This window comes from Macrotis lagotis, chromosome 2 (genome assembly GCF_037893015.1).
Source record: "Macrotis lagotis isolate mMagLag1 chromosome 2, bilby.v1.9.chrom.fasta, whole genome shotgun sequence".
In the NCBI taxonomy this organism is placed as follows: Eukaryota; Metazoa; Chordata; class Mammalia; order Peramelemorphia; family Peramelidae; genus Macrotis; species Macrotis lagotis.
This window is the reverse complement of record NC_133659.1, coordinates 44,486,712-44,503,837: the sequence shown is the minus strand read 5'-3', so window position 1 is coordinate 44,503,837 and position 17,126 is coordinate 44,486,712. Positions and strand designations below refer to the sequence as shown.

Here is a 17,126-nt window from a genome sequence, read left to right as displayed (position 1 = left end):
AGGTTTTACCCATAGGAAGAGACATCATCATGACAAGAAATGATGGTTGGAAAGAATCTTAAAGATCAGTTCAACTGGGGGTTTTAACCTGGAGACAATAATTTTGTTGTTTTTTTTTTAGGTTGTTTTTTTTTTTTGCAAGGCGAATGGGGTTAAGTAGCTTGCCCAAGGCCACACAGCTAGGTAATTATTAAGTGTCTGAGACCAGATTTGAACCCAGGTCCTCCTGACTCCAGGGTTGGTGCTTTATCCACTACACCACCTAGCTGCCTCAATAATTTTGGTTTTTAAAAAATATTTCAATATTGTATTTCAATGTAACTCATTTCCTCTGTAATCATATGCATTTTATTTTATCCTCTTAAAAATTTTTCTGAAAAAAAATCCTTGATATAAAAAAAGTTGAAAAGTACTGGGTTTAGATCAATGCCCTACTTTTAAGGAAGGGAAAACTGTGATCCAGATGATTTAAGTGATTTGTTCAAAGTCACTTAACTCAACAAAGCTAGCACATAGAAGAGCCAAGATTAAAATCAAGGTCCCCTACATGCCCAACTCTCAAGGTCAAGATTATTGAATGGATGTAGGTTGAAAGGAACTTGATTGTTGGATTATGAAAGACAATCTGCTCACACACTCCCTTCTTCTTCTTCTTCTTCTTCTTCTTCTTCTTCTTCTTCTTCTTCCTCCTCCTCCTCCTCCTCTTCTTCTTCTTCCTCTTCCTCTTCTTCCTCTTCCTCTTCCTCTTCTTCCTCTTCCTCTTCCTCTTCTTCTTCTTCTTCTTCTTCTTCTTGGAAAGATAGGGGATCTCTGCAGAGATTGTCACATATTTTATTCCTTGATTTTTCTTGAGTGTTTATAAGGAAGGGTTCAACTGGGCAGAGGGATTTATTGGAAAATCACTGCTTTAAAAACATAAGGCATCAATGAGTTCTTTTTTTTTTTAATTGAGGCAACAGTTGGATGAATAGAGAGCTACTCTTAGAATCAGGAAGACCTGGATTTAAGATTAAGATTAAAATGGGTATGTGACCTTGGATAAGTCATTTACTCTCTAGGTATTCTTGAAAACTAAATGTCAGAGAAGGCTCCTGCATTGGACATGGCTTGGAAGAGGATGTTCCTTCATTGAGAGTTCCTTAATTAAATAAAATCACAATTTGTTCAAACAAAAAAAATAGTAAAAAATTACTTTTAATGTTCCTCCACTATACATATCACTAAAAAATGAATTCTTTGTATATCCTACTGAGATCTCCCCACTTAACTAATAATTACAACTTATTCAATAAACAATTTGCTTCTATGCTTTCTTAACTGTTACTCATTTTATTTGCTATAAATAGGAATTGTGAAATACCCTGTTTATTGTTAAAGCTATTAGAGCTTTAAACTGCATTAAGACTTTGGAAGCACCCTGCGTTTTTGCCTTTTTCTTTTGCTGTCACTCAATCTTTCTTGTATGAATTGAGCTGTTCAGTTGTGTGGTGCATAAATTGAGAATTATATATTTGTTATTCAGTCAGTCTCCTTTATTATTTTGTTTTGAATTTTGTTTTATTACATAACACAACTCTTTCTTTTTTTTAGACTTCCAGCTGGTATAATATGTTTTAGACCAATCTCTTCATTGTAATCTAACTATATCTTTTTGCATTCTATGTGTTCCTTATAAATGAAAGAAAGAAGGAAAGGAAAGGAGAAAGAAAGAGAAAGAAAGGGAGAGAGAAAGGAAAGAAAGAAGGGAAGAATGGAGGGATGAAGGAAGAAAGAAAAAGGAAGAGAGGAAGGAAGGGAGGAAGAAAGAAAGAAAAAGAAAGGAAGAGAGGAAGGAAGGGAGGAAAGAAGAGAGAAAGGAAGACAGGAAAGAAGAGAAAGGAAGGGAGAAAGGAAGGAAGGAAAGAAGGAAGGGAGGAATGAAGATAGAAAGAAAGAAAGAAAGAAAGAAAGAAAGAAAGAAAGAAAGAAAGAAAGAAAGAAAGAAAGAAAGGAAGGAAGGAAGGAAGGAAGGAAGGAAGGAAGGAAGAAAGAAAGAAAGAAAGAAAGAAAGAAAGAAAGAAAGAAAGAAGGAAAGAAGGAAGGAAGGAAGGAAGGAAGGAAGGAAGGAAGGAAGGAAGGAAGGAAGGAAGGAAGGAAGGAAGAGGAAAGATTAAAAATGGGTTTTAAAGGAGAGTGTTCCTTATTTTAAGATAACAACTGAGTCCTCCTAAACCATATCATTAATAAATAAGATTTTACTACTCGAATATATAATATATATATAATATATATGCTATTCCAAAAGTCTTAGTGAAGTTTTAAGTTTTAGAAGCTTTAAAAAATTATATCTTATTTTCACTAACATCTAACTGAAATTAAGGATTTCTGTCAATTATAAATGTATTCAACAAACCATTATTCTTGGAAAAGGATCACAGTATTTACCAGTCTGACAAAGAGGTTCATCTCACATTAAAAAAAAGAAAAAGAAAAGTTTAAGAACTCATGTTCCAAAGAGAAAAGGAGCTCCTAGGGAAAAAAATAACAAAAAAGATTGTATATAAGACTCTGAAGATGGAAGAGTATCAAGGGACTAGGCTATACTATGAAGGAGCAAAAGTTTGGACTTGGTACTCTGCTACTATCTTCAATTATTTAGATGATTTATATATGATTGGAATGAGGTTTTCTCTCTGACAGTCCCAGATTGATTTTCTTCTTGGGGAGAGTTCAAGCCTTGAAGACTAGGGGCCTATACCGGTCCTTGGAACCCAATGAACTATTAATGGCAGATAGGTCATTTCTCTAGCAACCCTAAGTTCATTCATCATCTGAGAGGAATCCAAAGAGAGGGGACCCTGTAACCAGAAGATCATCTAGACTCTGGTGGGAAGGCAGGACTTATCAGAGAGGGAGATTTGCATCAGTTGTTAACAGGCTACTAGGATATCTTTGTGTTTTCTGTTTTCAGTTCTGCATATAAAGGTATCCCAGTGGCAGCTAGATGGTGCAGTAGATAGAACACCAACCTTGGAGTCAGGAGGATCTGAGTTCAAATTCAGATGTGTGACCTTGGGCAAGTCACTTAACCCCATTGCCTTGCAAAAAACAAAAAAAGTCCCCCAAAGGAAAAGGCATCCTGAATCCAAAATGCATTAATATCTTGAATACTTATGTGGAACTTAAGCCCCTTTTACCTAAATCCAGAAAGTCCTAGATAGCAGCTACATTCTGATAGAAAAATGCATCAAAGTTATATAATTTTTTAGGAAAAAAATCTCTAATTTATATAAACCTAGAGCTCAGTGATGGGATATATAAGTTATACATCATAAAGACTATTGTTCTAAGCATACACTAAATATTTCCCCCATCAATCTAGTATGCATAAAATTTGACTCCAGTCTATATTTCATTTTACAACTTATACTTTTTCCTTTAAAACTAGATTTCATTTTAAGTTATGTCCTATAATTGAACCAGGAAAGGGGTTGAAGAATGGCATAGAAGTTGTGAGATTTTGTGCAAGTCACTTTTATCTCCTTTGGGCCTCATTTTTATCATCTAAAAGGTGGAAAGTTGAACCAAATGATGTCTGAGATCCCTTCCGTCTCTAGGTTTATAATCTAGGCTAAGAAACAATAAAAGGCACTCTAAAACAGGGTAAAGCAATATAGGAATGTGAATAGGGAGGATTAAGATGGAGTTTGAAAATCAATTAAAACTCAAATCTGGTTTTGACTGTTTTACAGAGCAGAAAACAGAAAATTCTAAAAAGCAAGCCAACAATATCCAACATCCTAAAATGGCGGCTTATCAGTCTTTGGGGGTCAATGATCATTGGCCCTTTTGAAAGACAATGTCCCCCTTAAGCCACATAATTATCCCATCTGGTTCTGATCCACATAAAACAAGTTGAACCCAGCTCATACTCACAGTCAGGGTAAAGTCATAACAGTCAGGGAGCTCGTGGTGACGGACCGTCTGCAGATTGATGGCCTTTAGCTTAAACTGCAGCTCTACAGTCAAGAGTCTGGAAGGCAAGATGAATTGCTTTAGATGAATGGAAACTCAGCCTACCAAAGGGAAAGGGAATTGGATGGGTCCCCCTCACCTGTGGAAGTCCAGAGTTAAGTTGACTTTCATTTCTTCTAATGTTCCTATGTCAAAGGGCTGCATAGGATCTACATAAAAACAGTCTGCGGCAAAAGAAGCAAAGATAGAAAATATTACTTGAAGCCAATGTACTGCGAATGAAATGATCTTCTAGCACATGTAAAGTTTGGAAATGTTAACTATTCTTGTCGAATTATTTTTTTTATTTTATTTATTTAAGGCAATGGGGTTAAGTGACCTGCCCAAGGTCACACAACTAGGTAATTATTAAGGATCTGAGGCTGGATTTGAATTCAGGTTCTCCTGACTCCAAGGCCAGTGCTCTATCTACCTAGCTGCACCCCCTTGTCAAACATTTTTGTCATTGAGTTGTCAACTCTCTGTGAACATATTTTGGGTTTTCTTGGCAAAGATACAGATTCATCATTTCCTTCTCTAGCCCATTTTATAGTTGACAAACAGGGCAAAGAGAGTCAAGTGACTTGCCCAGAGTCATACAGCTAATAAGTATCTGAGGCAGAATTTGAACTCATTCCAAACACAATGCTCTATTCACTGTGCCATCTAGCTGTCTTTTCAAATGTTTTAAAATGTATTATTGTTACTATTATTATTCACAATGACCAAAATCACCTTGGGGCTTATTTTATGTGTGTTTGTGGGTGTCCTCTGTGTGTGTGTGTGTGTGTGTGTGTGTGTGTGCATTTCTCCAAATTCATTCCATCAAATGTAAGCCTCTGGAGAGCAGGTACTGATTTATTTTTGCCTTGAATCTCTAAAACCTAGTATAGGGTCTGACATATAATGTTTAAGAAATGCTTGCTAATTGGGAAAAAACTCTTGAATATTTATAAAGGGATCATAAAATCTAGGCAAATACAAAGTGGTTCAATTTTTAAAATCTCACCATTCCTATTTCTTGAACTGAAAAAGAAAAAAAGAAACTCAGAGAAAAGCTTCATTAGATCTCTGCTTGATCCTGGGAAAAACTTGGTCCATACAGAAAGGATGAGCTGCCCGTTTTATTCTTCTCTCACATGAAGAGTATGATTTTTTTCCTGGTTAAGTGAATACAACTATGTAGAAAACAAATCCAAAAGTGAGATAATTGTGACCTCCAAGAGGGGATTTGTTAAGTGGCTCATTAAGAGATCTTTTCTATTTTGGTGTTTTCTGTGAGGATTTGTTCTTGACAAGTCACCCAACAGAGTGTGATGTGGAGCAAAAAGTAAGGACAGAGCTTGAAGATTAGGCTTTTCTCTGATTTCTTGCCACAAAATAAAAGAGCTAAGAAATAATTCTGGAGAAAAAAAAATTTAGTTTATTGGTGGCAGAATTCTCATCCTTAAATACTGAATCTTCATTCGCTGTTAAACTTTTAATGAAGCTTTGGACTGACCAAAGATGAGTTCATCAGAATACACTATATGTCTTTGGAGTCATTCACAAAGATTCACAATAGTATGTATTTATTTAAACATATAGACTTGCTTTCTATGACTGCACATGTGTAATCTAAGCCAAATTACTTGCCTACTTCAAGGAGAGGGAGGGAAAGAATATGCAATTCAAAATTAAAAAAAAACAAATATTTACAATTTTTATATGTAATTGAGAAAAAATAAAATTAAATGTAAAAAAAATGCAGATTGGGGGCAGCTAGGTGGGGCAGTGGATAAGAGCACTGGCCCTGGAGTCAGGAGTACCTGAGTTCAAATCCAGACTCAGACTAGCTGTGTGGCCTTGGGCAAGCCATTTAACCCCCACTGCCTTGCAAAAATTAAAAAAAAAATACAGATTTGGTCTTCCAGAATAAAGAGCTATTCTTACCTATTTGTGTATCTTTTTATTTTTTTATGAGAACTTGTGATTTCATTGGTACAGGCAGTTATTAGTGAAGAAATGCATACCAATATAGATGGAGAGTTGTTTACAACTGAATCTTAGAGACATGTTTAGAGTACTGAAGAGGTATTGACTTGCCCAGGGGTCTCATAATCTATGAATTGTGAAACTTGAACCCATATTTCCTTAATCTTCTTTACCATATTATACCTCCTTTCTCTGTGTTATTTTTCAGACCAGTTTCTATCTAGCCATGCCTTCTCCAGCTTATAATTTGAGAATTTTTTTAATCCCAAGGGTAGGATTCAACATTTATCCCTAATGATAACATCTTAAATTTGTCCTTCATTCTGGCCTATTGGGAGAATTTTGGATGTGGATTCCATCATATTTCATGTTAGCTATTTTTCCATGTTTTGAAATCCCTTCAAATTTGATTGCCATGCTTGCTAAGTCTTCATTCAAGTCACTAGTAAAACAAATGAACAAAAAAGCTAAATAAATAAATAAAAATGGACAAAGAAAATCTAGCACAGTCATCATATTGTCTCACAATCACTTAGCTAATATACTAAGCTGTAAGGATTGAATGGCTTCCCAGGGACTCAAGGATGGGTAACACATCCGTTTAACTTGCCCTATTTGCTTTGTAAAACATAATTCGTGTTTTTACTGGTTTAGGAGCCACTTTTCCTAATCCTCCAAAGATTACAAATAATGAAAGAAGTGATTAGGACTGGAAAAGGATAAAAATTGTCCCAATATTCAATATTTAAAAAAAAAGGAAATTAAATCACTCTAAGCCAGTAAACTTGATTACCACTTCTGGAAAATTCTAAAATGTAATATTAAAAGAATGATTAGTGAGCACCTCAGAAGGTAAGCTATGATCATTAAGACTGAACTGGGCTTCAGCGAGTATAGATCATGCCAGATTTGGTATTTTCTCTCATTGACAAAATGACTAGATTGGTCCATCGGAGAATGATGGAGATCAAGTTTACCTAGATTTAGGCATGGTCGCTAGGTGGCGCCATAGTGCATAGAGCACCAGATCTGGAGTCCAGAAGACTCATCTTTCTGAGTTCAAATGTGGCCTTGGACAAGTGCCCTCCTGGGCAAGTCGGCCTCAGTCTCCTCACCTACAAAATCAGATGGCAAAGGAAATGGCAAACTACCCTGGTATCTTTGCCATGAAAACCCCAAATAAGGTCACGGAGCTAGAAATGACTGAAAAAGAATATTTTAGTTAGGTTTTTGATGTCTTTTTTAATATTGGAGAGGCAATCAAAGTTAAGTGACTTGCCCGAGGTCACAAGCTATTGTCAAGTGTCTGAGGCCAAATGTGAACTCAGATCCTCCTAACTCTAGATCTGATACTTCGTCCATTCTGCCAACCAGTTGCCCCAATTATCTCTTTCTTACTTTTCTGGTGGAACAGATAGGTTGATATTGGCAGGGCAACTGTATGTTTAAGTGGGGTTGGAATTGGCTAAATTTCCAGATTCAAATAGTCAATATAGTTCAACATCAACCTGATATCAAATAATAGCAAAGAATCTTGAATATCAACTTAGAAAGAGGTTTCCAGTGAAATTCCCCAAAGATCTCTGCTTGATCCTCCATTTGTTTAATACTCTTATCAATGATTGGAATAAAGGTATGAAAGCATTCTTAATCAAATTTTCAGATGATCCAAAGCTGGGAAAGCTCACTAACAGAATAGACAATAGAGTTGGAACCCAAAAGAAATCTTTATAGGCTATAAGACAGGGCAAATTTAATAAGGATGCATGCAAAGTCATTCACATGAGCTCAAAAAATTAACTTTAAGAGGACAAAATAAGAGAGATGCAACTGAGTGGTGATTTTTTTTCTGAAAAAGATCTGGAAATCTTAGAAGACTTCAAGCTTAAAAATGAATCAACAATGGGATTCAGTAGTCAAGAAACACATTCTTGTACTGAATGGAGAGGGATAGCATCCAGGAGTAGAATCATGGTGGTCCTGTTATTCTACACCACAGACAGAGGTATCTGGAGTATTATGTTCAGTTTGATAGCCTGCTGCCTTCAAACTTGCTCATGTTTTCCCTAACAATAAAAACAACTCCTTACTTAATCCTACCCTACTCTTCAAGTACTTTTTAACATCTTTCTTCCTCTTCTTAGCTAAATTCCTTGAAAAAACCATCTACACATCTCACTGACTTCTGAATCCTGTTCAATCTGGCTTCCATTACTGTACTACACTGCTCTCAATAAATTTACTGTTAATTTCTTTATGACTAAATTTAAACTTAATGATTTTTCCCTTCAATTCTCATCCTTGACCTCTCTATGACACCTGACACTGGTGATTCCCTTCCTGGATACTCTCCCATTTAGATTTTCATGATGCTGTTTTCTCCTGGGTTGTTTATTTTCCCCTGACTGCTCCTTCTCAGTCTCCTTTGCTGTCTGTTTATTTACATCATGCCCAGGAACCCAGAGGTGTCGACCCAGGCTTTATCCAGGACCCTCTTCTCTTTTTCTTCTATATTAACTTACTTGGTGATCTCATTAAGTTACCATATGTTCATCATTCTCTAAGCAGATAATTCTCACAGATATATATATATATATATACATATACATTACATATACATATATATATGGGACTGGAGATATAGCTATAGATAGATAGATAGATAGATAGATAGATAGATAGATAGATAGATAGATAGATAGATAGATCGATCCAGTTCTGGTCTCTCTTCTGAGTTCTTGTACCACATCACCAAGAGCCTTTTGGATATTGCAAACTAGATGTCCTTTGGGTATCTCAAACTTCATGTCTCCAAAACAAAATTCATTATCTCTCTTTAAATTTTTCCTCTTCCCAATCTTCCTATTACTGTCATGCTTCCAATCATCTAGACTCTCTCCCTTAGTGTCATCCTTGAATCTTCACTCAAACCTATTCCACATATTCAGTCTTTGAATCTATTGCCAAATTTTGTCATCACTACCTCCACAACATTCTTTTACTCAGTCACCACCATAGGGGCCCACATCAACTCTTACCCAGACTACTAAAATATCTTTCTAATTGGTCTCCCTGATTCATGTTTCTCCTCAAGTCAACCCATCTTCCACTGTTAAAGTAATTTTCCTAAAGTATAAATCTGACCATATTACTATCCCTTCCCCCTACTCATTAAACTCCAAAAGTACCCGATTATCTCCAAGATCAAATGTAAAGTTTTCTGTCAGGTATTTGAAGTTCTTTACAAACTGGTTCATTTCCAGTCCTCTTATATTTTAATCTCTTTCATGTCAGACTCCATTTCCTGCCTCCACGTCTTTGATCTGGCTGTCCTGCTTGTCTGAAATGTTCCCCATTCTCATTTCCACCTTTTCATTTCTTTGGATTTTTTTAAGTCTCAGTTCATATCCTATATTCTAAAGGAATTTTTCCCTAATCCCTTCATCTGCTAATGCTTTCCCCTCAGAGGTCATATCTATTTTCTCCATGCCTCTTTTCTGATTATTTACATCCTGTCTCCCTCATTAAAATATAAGTGTTTCTAATTTTTTTTATCTCTAGCACTTAGCATAGCACCTGATACAGAGTTCAAACTTAATAAATATATTTTGATTGGAGGACTTCTAGTTCACATCATGATTGGTTGAAGAAAGTGGGGAGGTTTACCCTAGAGATGAAAAGGCTAGTGGGAAACATGATGTCTGTGTTGAAGATCATTTGAATGGTGGATCTGTTTCTAACCTCAAGAAAGAACACGAGGGGGAAAAAACTAGGGTAATTAGCAGTTGTCAAAAAAGCAAATTCAAGTATGATGTTAGAAAAAAATTGAGGTAAGGGTTTCCCTTTCACCAGATCATCTCTAGAGAAAAGACATTAAAATCTTTGTTAAGTGTGTTGTGGAGGAGATTCTCACTCAGTTAATAATTGGATGGAAAGGGTACTAAGATTCTGTGATTTTTTAAAGTATGATACAAAAGTTGAAAAAAATTGTCAGTTTATGGGAGATGGTCACCAGTTTGAATTTCTGGGTCAATATCAAAGGTTTCGTTTCCAGGATAGATGCTGCCTTTCTTGTAGAACTGTTGACAGATTGCCATGGTGGACTGTTTAGCTCCCCTGCTTTCATAGGCATGATTCCCAACAGAAATGCTTTGGAGCTGCACATACTAGAAACAAAAAGAAAAAGAAAAGATGAAAGTTGGAGGTGAGTTACAGCAAAGAGATCATGAGTCTCTTCAACTAACAATTAGGTTTTTGTCCCTCTAACACAACCCTTGGATATTCTCTCATTAATAAAGTCATGGATCTGGACCAAACCAGCAGTTAAGATGGCGATACCCTGAAATAACCACATGGTCTTAGAACAGAAAGGGACTAAGTTACAATATGGAGTAAATATTTGGAATTTACCCTTTGCTATTGTAGTGGTGAGTTATTCAGACAAATAAAGGTCTGATAGGAAGGTGGTTGCCCCTTCAGAGACCTGAATAAAGTTTCCTTTCCAGGAGGAGTCCAAACCACAGAATGGAGCTTTGAGTCTATTAACTGTAGAGTAACCTGTCCAGAGGGAAAGCAGAATGCTCTGGAGGAAAATCATACTGATTGTTTAGGGAGTGTGAATCCTTGATGTATCTTCTGCATTTTCTGTGAGATGAAGTTAAGGCTGTCCTATCCTGAATTTGCCTTGCTATTTGAAGTGTGTAGGATCTGGGTATCCCTTACCACCTGTGAATATTTACATACAAAGTACATCCCTGCAATATTCTGAGAGTTCTTAGAGGCAACCCCAGGGTGGGAACAAAATAAAGGAAAGAGGGGGCTCTTGTCCATCAGGCTTAAGTGACATCACAATATTGGGGTCAAGAAACAATGTGTTGCTACTGGGTCTATACCCTGAAGAGATGAGGGAAAAGGGTAAAAACATCACTTGTACAAAAATATTCATAGCAGCCCTATTTGTGGTGGCAAAGAATTGGAAATCAAGGAAATGTCCTTCAATTGGGGAATGGCCTAGCAAACTGTAGTATATGTATGTCATGGAACACTATTGTTCTATTAGAAACCAGGAGGGATGGGGAATTCAAGGAAACCGGGAGGGATTTTCATGAACTGATGCTGAGTGAGATGAGCAGAACCAGAAAAACACTGTACACCCTAACAGCAACATGGGAGTGATGATCAACTTTGAAGGACTTGCTCGTTCCATCAGTGCAACAACCAGGGACAATTTTGGGCTGTCTGCAGTGGAGAATACCATCTGTATCTACATAAAGAGCCATGGAGTTTGAACAAAGTTCAAGAACTATTCCCTTTAATTTAGAAAAAAAAAACAGATAACTTATTGTCTGATCTTGTTATCTTTTATACTTTTTGTTTCTTCCTTAAGGATGTGATTTCTCTCTCATCACACTCAATTTGGATAAATGTACAACATGAAAACAAAGTAAAGACTGACAGATTGCTTTCCTTGGCAGGGTGTAGGGAGGGAAGTAAGACTGGGGGGAAAAATTGTAAAACTCAAATAAAATCTTTAATAAAAAAAAGAAACAATGTGTTAGAAACAATGCAAAAACTAACAGACTGCCTTTTGTGGTGGGGGTGAGGAGGGAAGCAAGAATAGGGGGAAAATTGTAAAACTCAAAATAAATAAAATCTTTCTTTAAAAAAAAAAGAGACAGCTAGGTGGCACAGTGAATAGAGCACCGGCCCTGGAGTTAGGAGTATCTGAGTTCAAATCCGGACTCAGACAATAATTACCTAGCTGTGTGGCTTTGGGCAAGCCACTTAACTCCATTGCCTTGCAAAAACCAAAGAAAAAAGAGAAAAAGAAATGAGGAAAAAGCTACTAAAATTTTTTTAAAAGAAACAATGTGTCTGACAGTGACCGATCAGACCAATACAAGCTCAGAGGGCTCCATCACAGGTTGGGTACACATGAACATTTGGAGTGGAGATGTGTCTAAATTTGTCCATCCCATATTTCTTTTGAATTATTGAAATTCTGCTTTGCTCATAGAAGGCAGCTCCTTCTTTGATTCCAACACACAAAGCTGGGTGATCCTGTGACTTTGTCTCCTGTGTCTCACAGTTAATTTCAAATTTCTTCAAGGAGACAATGAAAATGCCTTTGTATTGCTTCTTCTGGCTTCCACATGAGCACTTGCCTTGTATGAGTTCTCCATAATTAAGGAGGAGTCTTTTGGGCAAATGTGTGGTTGGCATTCTAGCAATGTGGCCAGCCCAAAGAAGGTTCATTGTGGTAGAGTTTGAATGCTTGGCAGTTCAGCTCAACAAAGGACCTTAGTGTTCAGTACCTTATCTTACCAGATGTTCTTCACAATCTTCCTAAGATAATTCAAATGGAAGTGATTCCCTTTCTTGGCATGGTGTTAGCAGACTTTCAAGTTTTCATAGGCATACAACAATGAGGTCAAGACAATGTCTCTGTAGACTTTCATTTGGGTAGTTTTCCTTCAGAGAGTGCCAAACCCTGAACTAGCTCTAACAATGCATGTATCAACCTCATCATCAAGGTGTACATCCCTGATGTATACTGCCAAGGTAAGGGAACTGATCCACAGCATTCAAAATTTCTCCATTTGCTATAACTAATGGTTCCATATATAGATGATGTGGTGCTGGCTGGGGGAGAACCTCTATTTTCTTTGAGTTGCTGGGACAAAATTAACACAAGTCACAGAGAATTGATCAATACTCTGTTTATCTCAGTCACAGAGGCTGCATTGAGTGTATAATTATCTGTAAATAAAAAGTCACACGCCAACTCTCCCTCCACTTTAGTCTTGGTTTTCAAGTTAAATAATTTGCCATCAGTACAATGGTTGACTTTGATGCCATTTTCAGGCTTACTGAAGGCATATGGCAATATTTCTAAAAACATCATGACAAAAGGCATGGGAGCAAACACACAGCCCTTTCACTCCAGTGATAACTGGGAAAGCATGACAGCACCATCCATTATCCAGAATCATGCAAGCACAACATCTTGGAATTGGTGACTTCTCTGGGCAAACAAATTTTGCCATGATCTTTCACTTGCCCCAATGACTAACAGTATCAAAGACCTTGATCAGATCTACAAATGTTGTATACAGATCTTTGTTCTGCTTCTGTAATTTCTGCTGGGGTTGATACCAGATCAACTGTTCCTCTGCCCTTTCTGAAGCAACAATGGCTCTAGGGTAGGTATCTATGGACTCTGGCAAGAATCTTGGCAGCAATGACAAACAGAGAGAGACCTCCTTAGGATTCATAGGACAATCCATTTCCTTCTCCTTTATTGAGATAGACAATGGAGAAGCCCTTAAATTCCTGGGTAAGGGGGAATCTGGAAGATTTCGGTCAACTTTTGAATGAACAGTGGACCTTCTGTCTTATAAATCTCAGCTAGCATTGCATTAGCATTAGATGCTTTGTCACAGAAGAGGAACCTAGTGGCATCAAAATTTCTTCTTCAGCTGGAAGTTTGACTAGAGAGGAATGAACTTCAGTATGAGGTATATGGCCAGTGGCTTCAGAATTGATTGGTGATGGTCTGCTGAGAACCATTATCTCTCCAGGATCATGTCCTTATCATTAATCAATGTGAATCCATCAGTGCTGAGTAATTGAGATGTGTCATATGTCTTTGGCCCATAAATAGCCTTCAAGGCATCATAAAAGCACTTTGGATTGTTAAGATCAACATAAAACTGAATGTTATCAACCTTCTTACTGAGTCAAGAATACTGCATCTCCTCTAAGCTTCATTTGCACTTTACTTTTGATGAAATTCAACACTGAGTTCTTAGAGAGGAATGAACCATCCTGCTGCTAAACCCTGCAGTTTTGTTTTTAGTTTAGACTTTCCATCATTTTTGTTAAAGCAGTCTTGATGTTTGTGCATATTCATTCTGGCCCAGAGAAGTAAATGCAGTGCTTTACATAAAATCTCTAAAAACTGCCCACTCCTTTTCTCTGTCACTGTTACTTACTGTGTCAGTTCACCTTTCCCTCTACATTAACAACAAACTGTTCACACATGGAGAAGCCATCTAATCTATTAAGCCTTCAGGTAGCTGGTTTGTCTTGGGGCCACCCCTTTTTTGTTGAATATGAATGTTTAACTTGGAGAGGATAAGTCTATGATCAGTCCAACACCCTGTATCACCTTTGTCATTCGTTCATCCTATCTGTCTCTTCTCCAAACAATGATATGATGTGAAAATGGTTGCCCTTTGTTCTCAAAGAAGACCATGACATCAGGGAAGTGATAGCATGATGTGCGTATGAACTGGATTTGAAAGAGGGAGGCTGTGCTAGGTCACCTGTCTCACTTTCTCCTTCAGAGTCATCTGGGTCCATTGACCAAATATAAATCAGGATGACTGGAGATAGACCTGGTTGCAAGAGACTCGGAGTACATGACTTGCCATAGCTCACACAGCTAAGTATCTGAGGCTGAATTTGAATTCAGGTCCTCCTTAATTCAGGGTTGATGCTCTATCTATTGAGTCACCAATGTTTGCTTCAAGGGCACATCCATGAAATTTTATTGCTTTTCGATAAATGTAAGATCATGTTAGTGATGAGAGGGTTATGAGATCACGAGTCTTCGGTAGTAAGTAACTATTGCTGTTACTGTTTCTCACTTCATTCCTCCCAAAGACTCCCTGCCAAGTCTGATCATCTCTGTTTAACTCTGATGTTAAAGGCATCCAGAATTACAAGTTTGTCCTCTTTTGGCACATTGATGGTTAAGGTCTCCAGGTCTTCATAAAATTGTCCTTTGACCTCCTCAGGGAGTAGGGTGACACAGCACTTTTATGAAGTGGAAAATGCATTATCATGAGCCTATTGTTTGCTTCTTTGGGGGAAGCATTCAAATTTTTTGACTAGGTAAGTTTTGACTGCAAAGCCCACACCAGCTTCTCTACACTGCCCTTCACTGTAGTCACTCCAGAAAAATGTGCATTCAGTTCCAACTTCAGTATGCTGGTCTTCATTTAGCAGCCTTGTTTCACTCAAGAATGATATCTGGATACACCATTTGCTAAGTTCTCTTTCAAAAGAGCTATTCATCTTTCAGTTATACTGGATTTCTTCTCCATAAGCATGTGTACATTCCATATACTGATGGTGAATGGAATCACTTTTGCAAGAGTTTTTTTTTTAACTTATTTTGTATTTTGACTACAGGGAAGGATCTCTGCCTGTAGAGGTAAGCAGGGCACAATTAGGTTTGATGAAGCAGACAGTTTCTAGGACACCTTTGCTGACCCCTTCCTCATACCAAGAGATGAGCAGTTTGGTCCTTTAAAAAGGTGGTTCAGATAAGCTGGGGACTGATGAATCTCATTGCTACTTCAGTCTGGTGAGAAGATGACCCCATAGCCTGGGCTGCCTGGGAGTAAAGTTGTGATCCTGAGAGCCTGGGAGGAGAATGGTAGTGCCCTTTTCAAAAACTTTCTAAACCACTTTGCCTCCTGGTTTTAGTCAGTCGTTCCTCCCCTCCCCCCCCATACTGTTTAATTTTTGTTTTTTAATCATTCTTTTTCAGGATTAACCAGGAGAGGAGAGAGAGATTTTGAGTAATAATAAGGAAAAGGAATCCAAATGTACAGAATTTCAAATAGGTTATGAATTACTAGAAGAGACCTTACTTACTGTTTTACTAATCCCTAGTTAGAAAATCTAATCTAAAGGATGATTAATTCAGACGCAAGTAAATGAAACAACTATCCTCCAGATTTCTTGTTCTGAGAAGTTGTTCCTGTTGGGACCAACATAGTCAGACCCATGCTCTAGGAGTGTCATTTTGGTGGTTGTGCATGGTTACCTGTTCCATTCTGCCATGTTTTTTAATATATCCAAAAAACATCCAAAACCTGTTATATATAAAATGTTAGGCTAAACAATGCTAAGTATAAGATTTAAGCATATTCGTAGATGAACACAGCATCCTTTGATGACATCAGAAACTGTCCAGAATGGCTACTTGATTCTTTCGCTGAGTATTGAGAGAAATGATTATTAATAACCAATATTTGGAGAAAACCAGAGTCCTCCCTTTTCTAAAATCCTCATTTCAAAAGTTCAATCTCTGAAGGACATTGAGATTGAATTAACTTTCTTTTTTCTTTTTCTTTTTAACTTTATTTATTTAAGGCAATGGCACTAAAAGTGACTTGCCCAAGGTCACACAGCTAGGCAATTATTAAGTACCTGATGCCAGATTTGAACTCAGGTACTCCTGACTCCAGGGTTGGTGCTCTATCCACTGCATCACCTAGCTGCCCCTGAATTAATTTTCTTAACAATCATGCTCAGACCGCACCCAGATGGGGAAACTCATAGTCCTCTACTCAGATTTGGGTGGGGATAAATCCTTGAATAGATCACTCAAGACTGGGCAATTTAGAAGTAAATGACATAACCAAAGATCATCAGAATGAGTTCAACTCCTCATTGTAATATTCATTCTCTCATTAATTATTAACCAATCAGAACTGATTGCCACCCTCAGGACATCTTATTCCAAGGACATATAAGCCATATGCTCTCCATCTTGAGAGTCTTTGGCATTTGAGAGTGCCACTGACCTCTTTTTATTAATAACATGCTCATCTTATTAATAAAATTATTAAACTCAGAATATGTCTCTTCAACTTTTAAAATGTCACAGTATCTTTAGAAATCTCTACTGTTAGCATTTCCACTCTCTCTCCAGGTAGTGTATCATAGTGGTTAAGTAACCAAAATCTTTTCTGATTCAATTCAAGGTCATTTTCTCATGCTCATTCCTCTAAAGATATGGAGAGTAGTCAGTATCTACTTCATTAAAACTTTTGATTAGTCTTCAGATGGATTCTGTCATTATACTAGTCTTGGAGTCAGGATTCCATGAGTTTGAATCTTACTCCAGATACTTATTGTGTAAACCAACTAGCAAAGACCTTGACTTCATCTATAAAATAGGTATAAGAACAGTTATAACACTGATCCTGAAGAATGATTATGATGATCAATCAATCTATTTAATAAGCACCCTACTAAGGGCTGAGGATACAAAAAGAGACCAAAGACAGTCATTACTTTAAAAGAAACTTACAATCTAATGAGAAAGACAAATATAGCCAAAGTAAACTATGTATGCATTC

General features: G+C 37.2%; 1 protein-coding gene across 3 annotated transcripts in view; it reads right to left on the bottom strand.

The window, feature by feature from the left end:
- MCOLN3 (mucolipin TRP cation channel 3) overlaps window positions 1-17,126 on the bottom strand; it is a 52,324-nt gene that overhangs the window by 20,889 nt on the left and 14,309 nt on the right. For all 3 annotated transcript variants that reach the window (XM_074221778.1, XM_074221780.1, XM_074221779.1), the window contains 3 exons: window positions 9,980-10,133; window positions 4,094-4,178; window positions 3,916-4,012 (listed from right to left, as the gene is read on the bottom strand). In XM_074221778.1, the coding sequence (XP_074077879.1) occupies window positions 3,916-4,012; window positions 4,094-4,178; window positions 9,980-10,133 (336 nt within the window). The remainder of the gene's footprint in view (window positions 1-3,915; window positions 4,013-4,093; window positions 4,179-9,979; window positions 10,134-17,126) is intronic.